Raw genomic sequence first — 12828 nt, 5'->3', positions numbered from 1 at the left:
CAAAACTTTATAACATGCCTTTGAGAAGAAACGTGTGCGTATCTACCACACACACACAATATGGCATTATTTGATGCACACTTGCAAACATTTTGAAATGATTTTAAGTATGTAGTTTGTACCTTTTCTAGGCATCCATAATACCTAGCAGGCCCTTTATTAATGAAGTACTAATTGCTGTCTAGCCTTTTATGCTGTTGGCTGTTTTCACATCTTACAATTCATGCAATGGGTACCATTCTTACGTTCAGCGGAATTCGTTTTGTTGTACCAAATCGTCCTGAAAAATACACAGCTTATGAGGTGTTTGTTTATAACATTCGAAGCAATAAGACCGTTTTATGTTTGATGGGTAAAGTTGATTGATTCTCATTGTGATAAAGAGAAAATTGTTTATTACACTGTGTCAGACTCTGATAAGGAGTACGACCTCTTTAGGCACATGAGACACAATAACACAAGTATCATGGAATAATACTTTATACAAAAATTACTTTATTACCATTACAAGCATTATATAATTAATTTCATCATGATCAGTAATAGCTTAGAGGAAGACACCAGCTTAAAGCAATAACTAATTTCATAGATCTACAACTCCACAAGGGTTTAAAATTACAAGTGCATTGTTTAAAGATGTTTGTCCATAAATCTTAGCCTGAGATATTCAAAATGCCACGGTTAGACAAACCGTTCAATAAGACTAAAGCTGAATCTAGACAGTTTAATGAGCTTCTTTGAAGAAAACATATCACTAGTACATCAGTGTGAAAACATTTTTAATTAGGGTTATTAAGCCATGGCCCAGTGAAGCACATCTATTGTAATCCAAGCTATTATAATTGACACATCAAAACAGGCTTGGATAGAACTAGCTCAAGCATACAGTAAATGTGCCAGCAGGATTAATGCCACTTAAGATAGGATTAATAGGATTAAGAGCACTCCCCTCTGCCTGGTTATTCCAGTAGGTCACACCCCACTCTGTATATTCAGTATTTTCATTGGCTATTATAGGGCACACCCATTTTGTATCTTTTAACGAGCCACAACCTTTTTATTGTTTCAAGTTTAGTTAAATAGTCTCCAACTCCATTTATCAAACAGAAGGGTGTAGACTTCCAACTTAGACCAACTCTAGCCCTCAGCCCAGAGGGTTGTATCGACTCTCTGTGGCCACCCTTGTTATTCTATTTCTTGTTAATAAAATTGTAATTAGCTTCTTGTGACTTTGGACTCTTTGCTGAGTTAATTCTCCCAAGCAGACTAGCACGCCAGTTAGATATGGGATTTCACTGGTACGCTCATTTGGACCCGAGACCCTTATCATAATACAAGGATAAAAAACAGGATGATGTTAAAATAGCACACCTCTAGTCAACACACATAGTATAACAACCATCAGACAGTGGCACGAACAACCGTCAAGCACACACAGTTACGCATCTGAAGATAATATATTGCATAAAACTCCCCCATTCCTTGAACAGTCAAACTGCTCAGGCACGCAGGCACCCTTGCCCATTTATTGAAATTCTCTCGTGTTCTCCTTTAACCTCTGATTCTATTGTCTGAAATTCAGATTCCCTGACTACCTATTCTCGCAGAGTTTCCAGTGACTCTTGTCTTTGTGTTTCGAACATCCATCTCTGAAAGTGAACTAACATTGATTCTGTTAGTTTTGTCTTTAATACAGAGAGCAGACAGTCATCTCCCAACTCTTCTATCTTATCATTGTCTCGTAGGCTTACAACCAGGACATCCAACAAGTCGGCAAATTGTTCAAAATCCTTTGCACTTCCTTTCCTAACAGGTTTGAAATTTGAAATTTCTTCCATTCTTAGAGCAATCTCCCTCCGCTTACCGCCATGTCATCTATCAAGTTTTTCTAACGCTATGTCATAAGCATAAGCACTGTGCCCCAATTTATTGACCAATGCTAGGGCTTCTCCTGACAAATATTGTTTCAATTGGAGTAACTTGAATTCGCCTGTTGCAGGGGTTTTGTCCACACACGCCATAAATGCTGTTCTCCAGCTTTCATATTCTTGAACTTCACCCAAGAATACTGGAATTGAAACTCTTTTCAGTTGTTTCCACATGTCGTGCCCAATTTCAGTATTTTTGGATTTATCTGTCACAACCTTTAGTGTCAAAGGAGCTATGGTTTCTCTTGATTCTGCATAATCACAATGATTTGAAACTTGATTATCCGACTTAACTTCTTGAACCGAATCATGATCCTTGCCAAACAACCTACCCATACACTCTCTTAGACTACCTGCTAAAGTACTAGCAGTGTTGTTCAAGTATACTAAAGCCTTGTTTACGGCAGTTTCACTTTCTCCTTCAATTGGTTCAATTTCTTTAACGGTTTTATGAAACTTTTCTAGATCATCACTTTCTTGGTAAGCTTCAGCTAAGCTTACAATAACACCAACAGTCTTGCTTTGTAGTGATGCGACCTTGTCAATGTAATCTCTGACTGCCTATCTTGATGGTAGTTCTTGTTCAAGTAAAGCTAACAACTGATTTTTTGCTTTTGTGAGTGCTGTTTTCGAACTGGTCTTTTCACGTTTAAGGTTTATTATTTGTTATTTGAGTATAGCACTCATGCTATCAGCCTCTGGTTTAGCCATGACTTACAAAATATTGAAAAAAACCCCACTATCTACACAAGGAAAGAATACCTAACAGCTTACCTGAATAAACAAAAACAAACTCAGTTCAGAAATAAAGAGCAGTAACCATGCTCTGCTACCAAAAATTGTTGCACAGTGGAACTGTTAACTCATTAAGGCCGAGAGCCGCATATATGCGGCAAATTAATTAGCTTCTCACAGCGAGAGCTGCTTATTGGGGGTAATAAAAAGCACCTCTTATTCAGCGAGAGCCGCATATTGGGGGTTATAAAAAGCACCTCTCATTCAGCGAGAGCCGCGTATTGGGGGGTTTACATTTTAAACTCGTACTGTACCTATAATTTCAATCAATTTAGCAGCAATGATCAAAGATTAGCCTTTCTTACGAGGAAGGTTACGTTCTGTGTTAATCAGAAGAACTATTAATGTCTTTTGATAACAATTGCTTGCAATGTCGGGGGCTTAGACAGGCAAATGAACACATGTCTGTGAGAAAGGGGATTATGAGATGTTGTTACAGGAGGTACGTAAGTGTTTGTTGCTCATCATTGGGGGTGAATACAAAGATACTATGTTTGAACATTGATTGAATTAACGGTGATAAGGTTATAAAACCTTCTTCTACATTAAATCATTCATTCATGTAATGAATTGTAGAGATAAATAGCAATACAGTATTACACCAATGTTCATGTACATTTGAAATGCTGTTTCATGTTGATTTGAAATGTGACTTTTCAATGCAATTTACATAAGCATTGTGTAAGAAACGTTTGTATTTGTATGAGATATATGAACACCTCTTTCAACCTCAAAATAACAGCCTCTGGTCGAATGCATGTCCAGGTAAAGTTTTGTCCCCTGTTACATCATTGGACAACCTGTTTTGTGGGGTTGCGCCCATTGTCAATCTTCTGAACCTCGTTTGCTTTCAAACAAATATAAGTATGCCCATCTTCACAAATATTTGAGGAGATTCAACTACAAGTGTATACATCACAATAATCAATGCTTTATTGTTTTCAAGGCCACATGACCCATAATACATCGTTATATGTTTTATACATTAATTGCTAACATGCGTATCAAATATATTCTCCTCTTATGCGAAACACATGATATAGATATTTTCCCAACTTAAACAAGTGGTCACAATCAGTAGAAATCAATAATGATTTTAAATTATCAGTATTTTTGCCATGAGTGGAAATGTATGGAACATCCTTACGAAAATCTTTGTACAAAGGACAATGATATTTAATATGACATTCATATTTATTATAACTTTACAAAGAGAGCACATAAAATCATTATCTTGATAATCGCTTAAGCCTTTTTTAATACGCTGTATGCCTAATCGATTAAAACAGCATCTAAATAGGAGAAGCGCTTTTCTATATTTAATATTTTAACATTGTATATGTGCAATTCTGGAGAAAGTGAATGTTTTATTAAGGAATAAAATTGTAATGACGCTTTATCAGATAGTTCAGAATGCCAATCTTGCCTGGCACAGTCAATCACTCTTTCTTTAAAAGCATGTAAAAACATATCAATATCCCCTACCCCTTGTTGCATCTACACATGGCCAAACCCGTAAGTAGATAATAGTTGCATTATATTAGTTGCCCAATTAGACCGTTTTCTATTACAGGATTATTTCATCATAAGATACGATTGGTGAGGATATCTATATGACGGCATGGAGATTAATTTCAACCAATATCTAATACAATTCTTATGTGAGTTCACGTATAATGGATATCTCCCACATTCGCCATACGGAGCAACATTTGAAAATGATTTACTAACATTTAATAAATATCTACAAAATGATCGGTGAACAGTTTCTAATTGCTTCATTTCCTTCAATCCCCATATTTCGCTACCATACATTAAAATCGGTACAATTTTCGCATTGAACATCTTAAAGGCGTCTGTAATATCTATATTAAACTTGCGAATAAGACATTTCAAAGGGAATAAGGCTTTGTTTGCTTGTTGCGATAAAACGGTACAGGCTCTTGTCCACACAAGCTTAGGGGTCATCATACTGCCTAAATACTTGTATGCATTAACAGCTTCTATTTGTTCTTCATTATTAGTCCACTTTTCATATCGTGATAATGGTCCCCCGTTTCTGAAGACAATCACTTTTGTTTTGTCGATATTGATCTCCATGTCCCATTTCAAACAATAATTATGTAGGAAATCTAGTTGTTTTTGCAACTTCAGAGTGGTATCAGCAACTAACACTTGATCATCTGCAAATAGTATTGATAACACATTACACATTTCCTCTGTTACAAATACACCACTGTCAAAAGCTTGACTCATAGATTCCGAGAGCTCCTTAATGAATATCGAAAACTACAGGGGGCTTAGAGCACACCCTGGTAAATAATGAGATTGTTATGAATTGAAACACTTAACTAATGCCATGTGATGGTTACAAACAGTTGGGGACACATTCATATTCCAACCATTTGAATAAATTCAGGTTGCTTCACTGGTTTAGAATAAGCATGTGATGTTGCAGTTTCTTTGGTTGAATGGTTTCTGAGAAGATACTGACAGTGCAAGGAAAACAGTTGTAAAATACTAAAATACATCATGATAAAGGGAACATTCCATTAACTAAAACACTTTCATGAAAACAATCATGGCAGTTTTGGTATCAAACAACTCAATTTCAATCTTGATCTCATGACACAATGACAAACAATTGATAACACTATTTTCTGACAAGACATTAAAAAGTTCATTGAAACAAAGCACCTTAATTATATTTTTCTTTGAGGGATAAATCTGAAATACTTTGGCTTTTGCAGGTCAAATGACATAACTCTAATAATGGAACAAGTGAGTTTAGTTTTACGCGGAACTCAGCAATATTGCACCTGTATGGCAGCAGTCTGTAAATTATCATGTCTGGACCAGACAATCCAGTGATAAACAGCATCGATCTGAGCAAATAGGAATCGATTACATGTGATCCTGTTAGTCATCTCTTATGCTAGGTAGGTATAGCAACGTTGGATAAACTGAACTCATACTTGAAAAGACAGGTTCGTGTATCTGTACTTACCTCAACAAAACTGTATGGTCCCAGTCTTTCCTTGTCAGCATTTCCAAAGTACCACTCCTTTTCACTGTCATGTCTCATGTCAGGTGAGGCCTCGATCACATTACTCTACAAAACATAACATGGAATTCCCCACTGTTAAGTAATGAACGATATATGTCCAGCACCAATGACCACAGACATCAACAAACCTCACAACGATATGAGAAGTACTGAGAGAGTTTCAATCACATCACTCTTTGCCCCACTGTGTATTCATGTCTCATCTCTGCTTATCTATTTTCTATCCAATGTACTGTTAGGGAATGGCTGTCAGAAACATGGCACGCCATTCAACAAGGCCATAAAATACCTTTCAGTCAGCACTGGTATTCAAGAAAGCCATAAAGTACATTTCCGTCAGCACTGCTGTTCAACGAGGACCTAAAACATTTCTGTCAGCACTGCTATTCAACAAGGTCATAAAATACATTTCCGTCAGCACTGCTATTCAACAAGGTCATAAAATACATTTCAGTCAGCACTGCTATTCAACAAGGTCATAAAATACATTTCCGTCAGCGCTGCTATTCAACGAGGACCTAAATTACATTTCAGTCAGCGCTGCTATTCAACAAGGACTTAAAATACCTTTCAGTCAGCACTGCTATTCAACAAGGCCAGAAAATACATTTCAGTCAGCACTGCTATTCAACAAGGCCATAATATACATTTCAGTCAGCGCTGCTATTCAACAAGGCCATAAAATACATTTCAGTCAGTGCTGCTATTCAACAAGGCCATAAAATACATTTCAGTCAGCACTGCTCTTCAACAAGGACTTAAAATACATTTCAGTCAGCGCTGCTTTTCAACAAGGACCTAAAATACCTTTCAGTCAGCACTGCTGTTTAACACGGACCTAATGGTTGTCAGAAACATGGCACAGGGCAAAGAAAAAATATCAGAGAAAGTAAAACCAGTACAACAGCACTCTAGCTCATCCACAGTATCAACAAAGACTTAACATACATTTCAGTCAGCACTGCTATTCAACAAGGACTTAAAGGGGCACTGATGCGGAGCGAATAATGCTTCTCGCCAACGGTCTAATTACGAAAGCAGACCGCAAATTGGTCAGCGCCCACTCCTTCGACCGTGACGGACAAAGGAACTGGGCTCCTGTCCATATTAGCAAAATTTCTTCACTTAAACAGTCAGGAGGCCGGATGCCCATCACATGCCATTTGTTTAAAAATATCCATGGTATTCCTTGTCTGATCGTAACCATATATCCCAGCAGTGTAGTTCTTTTCGGATGCTTGGATGGTATACTTACTGATCCAATTTGATCCTATTTCTGTGTTTTTAACCTCGATATTTAATCATGTTACATGAAAATATGATGTCTACAGGCACGTAGCAAGCCATTTGTTTCAGTACGGAAGATTGCAAAGCTTTATACTTAGGTAGTTTTGAGTGTTGGTTGAGCTGTGATAGCAAATAGCATACGTAAATTTTGGTAGCTATGGTAGCTACAATGGTTTATTATTTATGATAATAAAACACACAGTTGATTTATTTGAATTCGTAAACAAAAAAACGATGACCTTGGCTTTGGTAGAGAAATCTGAAAATTGTCTTACGTAAAAAAAACTTATTTCACTTATTTACCAAAGTACACAGCAAATGCCTGTGTGTATTCCTTATGTAACGAAATTCCGTTGGTATCCTCAAAACAGTTTCGGCCCATAAGTGTTTTCAGGCTGCATGCGACACAGAGATTACATCTTCCTTGCTGTAACTCGCGTTTGATGGTGTAAACCTACATGTGTTATTTGTCATCATTCTCTTGATGGTCAATTCATGAATTTATAACAGGTATAATTAGTAGCAACACCACTTCGGTTACTCAACAAAGGTTCCCATTTGGCATTTCTCCTGTCTGGAGTAAATACTCAACATTATAAATTAAGGTCTGTAATGGCAAATGTATTGTATGTTATGTAATATGTGCATGTAGGTGATGCAAGAGGGTTTATCAGCTGAGTTACAAAAACAAACATCGATCAAAGGATTAACCGATAACACACTGATTGATTAATTACTTTTGTTCTTCTAGCGGATTTGTCAAAAGGCAGTGTGTGTAGATGACTACACCCTGTCGTAAAGTGTGAGTGCAAAAACAACATCCTCCCTTCAAAGAATTAACCACCCTTGCGTTGATTGATTGATTGCTCAATATTGGTCAACTAAATTACTTAGAATTGTGGACATCATACAATTAGTTGCCAGGTGTGCTATCTTGGGAGACCAATGAGAGGTTTATCTAGTTTTCACCAACGAAAGACGTGAAACGATGTGTTACTTTTTCGCAAATGAGACAGTTGTAAGACACGCGACACAGAGCAGGATTATTTACCAGATGCAGATGAATGGAATACGATTTCTTTTACATGGATATTGATGGATACATTCCTGAACAAGGTAGTAGCCTGACATTGTTGCTATAAAATTAGTCTGTTTTACGTTCATTATTTGCATTTTGTTTTAATTTATTTGTTGTAGCATTCAGCAGAATCTGTATGACAGAAAACACACACTAGATCGTGTATGTGTGTGAAATAGGATCCACATTGGCAATCTATACAATGTATAAATGTTGCTGTTATGTTAGAAATTTACTATGAGTATAACCAAATCGTGTGTTCTTTTATTAATTTTCAGAATCATACAAAAATGACAATAAACTAATTAGGGTTATGACACAAAATATAGAGACGTACATTGGCTTCGTTATTTTTCCGTCCTAATAGTTTTTTACCATTTCTACCACTGGCAGATGATTAACCTTCAAAGTGTTTCATTTGTTTTCATAATACATTTGTAATGAAGTACAATTGACTTCACCTCAGTTGATCTGTCTATAATTAAACTATCAATTGCGCTTACGGACTGCGCAGTAGAGGTCACGAACCAGTCACGAATTCTGGGATATCATCCGGGTACTCACGGGAGAAAAATAATAACAAAAGTTTACACCAGTCCACGGAAAATGCTCCACATCAGTGCCCCTTTAAAATACCTTCCAGTCAGCACTGCTGTTCAACAAGGACCTACAATACCTTTCAGTCAGCACTGCTGTTCAACAAGGACCTATAATACCTTTCCGTCATCACTGTCTTTCAACATTTTTTCTTACATATTACTTTAATTTTAATTTCAATTTTGGGGTATGTTATACTTTTCAAGAAAATTATTCTGGTGCAAGAAAAAGCAAACAAATCCATTGTTTCCCAAAAGAACATTCTAAAATCCCACCTACTTGTGTGACAAATTGAGAAGAGATAATACTTGTTGAGCCAAATATACTCTTCCAAAAATCTGTACTTTCAATATACAATTGTCGAAATTGGGAGATACATGGGATTGAATCAATGTTGATACAATAATAATGGATGCATCGCCATCGTTCAGTTATCCCCCTTGTTAGGTGACTGGAGCATGACAAAAAAATTTCAGGTTTTCAGTAGCGTGTGATTTCACCCAGGAAACCCTGACCATGCACATATGCAAGAAAATTATCTAAAAAAATGGTCTACAGTGATTTATTAACCTGCCTGAAACAAGAGTCATCAGGAGATGACACATCCCCCAGCCCCCACATATTTGAAAGGACATATCATCCGACAGTTACTTAATATTTTTTTTAGACTAAGTTTTAATTGTTTAGATGGAAATCATGAAAAATATAAATGCCATACATCTTAACAGCAAAAGGCACCACTTCAAGATCTGTCTCATGTATCAATCAAGATCTGTTGAAAGATATCAAATGCTTTTCGCATTGTGCTCGGGAAACAAGGCCCATCCCTCCATTTTGAAACTAAGTCAGAATTGTTTCCATGGAAACCAGGAAAAATAAAAATGCCAAGACATTGTAAATAGAACAAGGCACAACTTTGTGGTCTGCCTCAAATATCTACCAAGTTTTGCTGTAAGATATTAAAGAGTTTTCTGGTTGTGCTCCGGAAACAAAGCCCATCCCTCCATTTTGAGACAATGTCCGAAACGTTTCCATTGAAACCAAGAAAATAAGAAATCACAAAAACCTGTAAATAGCAAAAGGCACCACTTTAGGTTGATTGATGTATGTAACAAGGTTTGCAGAAAAATATTGAATGGTTTTTGAGTTTTAGAGTTCACCCCACCATTAGACTAACACCACAATGTTCCATGAAAAAACAAAAAAAAAATGCCAAAAATCTGTAAATAGCAAAAGGCACAACCATAGGTTCAGATATTAAATCTATCAAGCTTGGTCTAAAAATATTGAACGGTTTCTGAGTTATGCTCCAGAAACAAAATGATTACGGACGGACAGAAGGACAAGGCGTCAACTATATCCCCCCAGCATTACATGCCAGTCAAGTCAAGATTCATGACACCCCATGCACACGTAGGAGGCTCCCACATTGTGCATGTGCTTCCCATGCATTGTGTTTGCACGTGGTGCTAACATGGAATGATGCTGCATACACAAGAATGTCATTGTAACATTCCTCAATGGGATTTCTTTCTTCCAGACTTCAAAGTTCAAGTTCCCTTACTTTTTGTGAAGAGCATATGTACTTTGACAGTGCTACGTCACATTTGCAGCAAATGTGACTGAATAACGGCACATAATTATGACTTTCACCATGGTACTCTCACAGTTTATTTATATTAGTTCAGAACTTCTTGATTAGATTTAACACATACAAATGTCAACAAAGGAAATATTTGAAACCATTTCTAATCTTCATCATGTGAGCTGGTGCAAAATCCTTTAACACAAGGATCTATGAATGTTTAATTTCATGTTTAACCTAAAAAACGTATCGTGCAACACTGCTGTCCCATTTCAACACTCAGCAATTCAGGTTAACACACGTTTTGTATGATCAGCACTGATGAAAGTATATATCAAACAATGTTAGTGTTTAGATATGACTAACAGAAACAAGAGTCATGAGAAGATGACATATACACAAGGCTCCCACATATTTGAAAGGGCAAATCATCTGATGCTTTTTTTTTAGATTAAATTTGAAAATCTGTGGAAATCATGAAAAATATAAATGTCACATATCTGTAAACAGCAAAATGTCATTTTCTGAATAACATTGATATTTTATAATTATACTAACTCATGCTTAATTGCTCACAGAATCTGACGGAAACGGTGGTGGGTCAGGCCATGATGGATTCTGCTGTCAGTTGTAAATTACATCTAATAATTCCCTCCCCACCAAACGGGAACTTGTAACAGCGATAATTTAGTCTTATTCTTCTCATATTTGTTGTAGATTTTGGGGGGAATCACATAAAGTTGAAATTGTCTTCCACAGAAGACTTTGTTGACTGGCACGTGATGACATCAAAAAGTAACTAGCGTCCTGCTAGTTTCTGATGCAATTAAATGTCAAGATATAGCAATCGAGACTAGTTGTTACCCCTCTTCACATACAAAAGTATCTTCATTACAAGTACAGCATCCAAATCACTCATGCTAGTCTGTTTAAGCCGTGTGCATGGACTTTCCACCATTATACTCCGCAGAGTGTCTGGCTTCCACGAGTCACGTGATAAAATGGGTGAGTGAACTCAGCGCCTTCAGGGAACTGTTAGTTGCTGAGCAATGACAAGAGGCCCAAACTGATGAATGCCAGAGACGTCCTTTGTGGTTATGTCTTGTAGGTAGTGGTTGGAGGCTCGCGGAGGTTCCAATCCTGCTGCTTTATTGGCTCTCAAAATAACAGCTCTGATCCACACTGAGATAGTGTTGCGGGATACTTCCGTAAGTGTCTCAGTAGATATAGGGATAAACAGGTGCTTGAAACTTTGACTTCTAGACTTAGTACTTGCAATGTATATCTTCAATGCTCTGACTGGACATAATGATAAATCGTGAGTATCATGGGGTCCAGGGATTGAAGATAGTGCCGGTATGTGGAATTGTCTATCAAGCTGACCTGGCAGTTGATTTTTCGCAATAAAATCCAATCGTAGACCCAGATGAACTGTCTGCTGACGACTTGCATCAAAGCTCGTATGGTTGAAGTCTAGAGCATGAATTTCTGACATTCGTGCAGCTGTAGCCAAGCCAAGTAAACCAGCGTCTTCTGAGTTAGGGCTTCAAATGAGGTCTGATCAAGCGGTTCGTACGAATCACTTGCGAGATGTTGGAGTATGATGTTTAGATCCCATGCTGGAGCTCTAAATCTACATTGTTTTTCTTCCAACTTGAAGGAGCGTAGAAAGGCAAGTAACTCAGGTACTTTAGTCAGCTTGGTCTCCATTTCCATGTTGACAACTGAGCTGAGAGCTGTCAAGTATGAAGATAATGTAGAACCTTTAAGACCTATGGAATGTTGTAGGTGACATAAACATTCTTCTATCTGCGGATATGTTGCCTTCATCGCCGTGAAGCCTTTCTTCATGGTGTATGTCTGAAACCGCTTCCATTTGTCATCATAAAGGGTGCGAGTGGATTTTTTTAAGGCTAGGTATCTGCTTTTGCTGCTATCGTTGGGTATCCTCTGTGTTTTAAACAGATTTTGATACTTTCCACACTTGAAGTCGGAAGGCAGATGGCAACCAATGTCTCGTTAGCCAGTAAGGCGCGACCAAAGTCAGTTGTAGCCTCTTGGTCTTTTATGTTTTCTCGATGACTTTTGGTAGCAGCACAGGAAGGGGAAACGTGAATGCGTTTTAGTCCTTCCCATGGGATGCTAACAGCGACTGCTACCTAGACTAACGGATCTGGTACCGGTGATACAAAGGTTGTAGTCTGTTTGTGGAATCTTGTTGCAAATAGGTCTATTTGCAGCGATCCAAACGTCTGGCTGATTAACTAAAATGCCTCTCGAAGCAGCATCCACTCTGTTGGTGATGGACGAAGTAGACGAGACAAGGAATATGCCATGATGTTGCAGACTCCTGGTATGTGACATGCTTTTATTTGGAGATTCAGACTGTCGACCATGTTGAAAAGTTGAAACAACAGGTGTAGTAGAGATGGCGATCTCCTTGACCCTTGCTTGTTTAAGTAGAAAGCCACTGTTGAGTTGTCTGTGTGCA

General features: G+C 37.5%; 1 protein-coding gene across 1 annotated transcript in view; it reads right to left on the bottom strand.

The window, feature by feature from the left end:
* The window catches only part of LOC137298857 (dnaJ homolog subfamily C member 13-like), a 318010-nt gene that overhangs the window by 141057 nt on the left and 164125 nt on the right, over positions 1 to 12828 (bottom strand). Inside the window, exon 29 of the mRNA XM_067831190.1 lies at positions 5731 to 5835. Within this exon, the coding sequence (XP_067687291.1) occupies positions 5731 to 5835 (105 nt within the window). The remainder of the gene's footprint in view (positions 1 to 5730; positions 5836 to 12828) is intronic.

Source organism: Haliotis asinina, chromosome 10, assembly GCF_037392515.1.
Source record: "Haliotis asinina isolate JCU_RB_2024 chromosome 10, JCU_Hal_asi_v2, whole genome shotgun sequence".
NCBI lineage: Eukaryota > Metazoa > Mollusca > Gastropoda > Lepetellida > Haliotidae > Haliotis > Haliotis asinina.
This window is presented reverse-complemented; position numbering and strand designations above follow the sequence as displayed.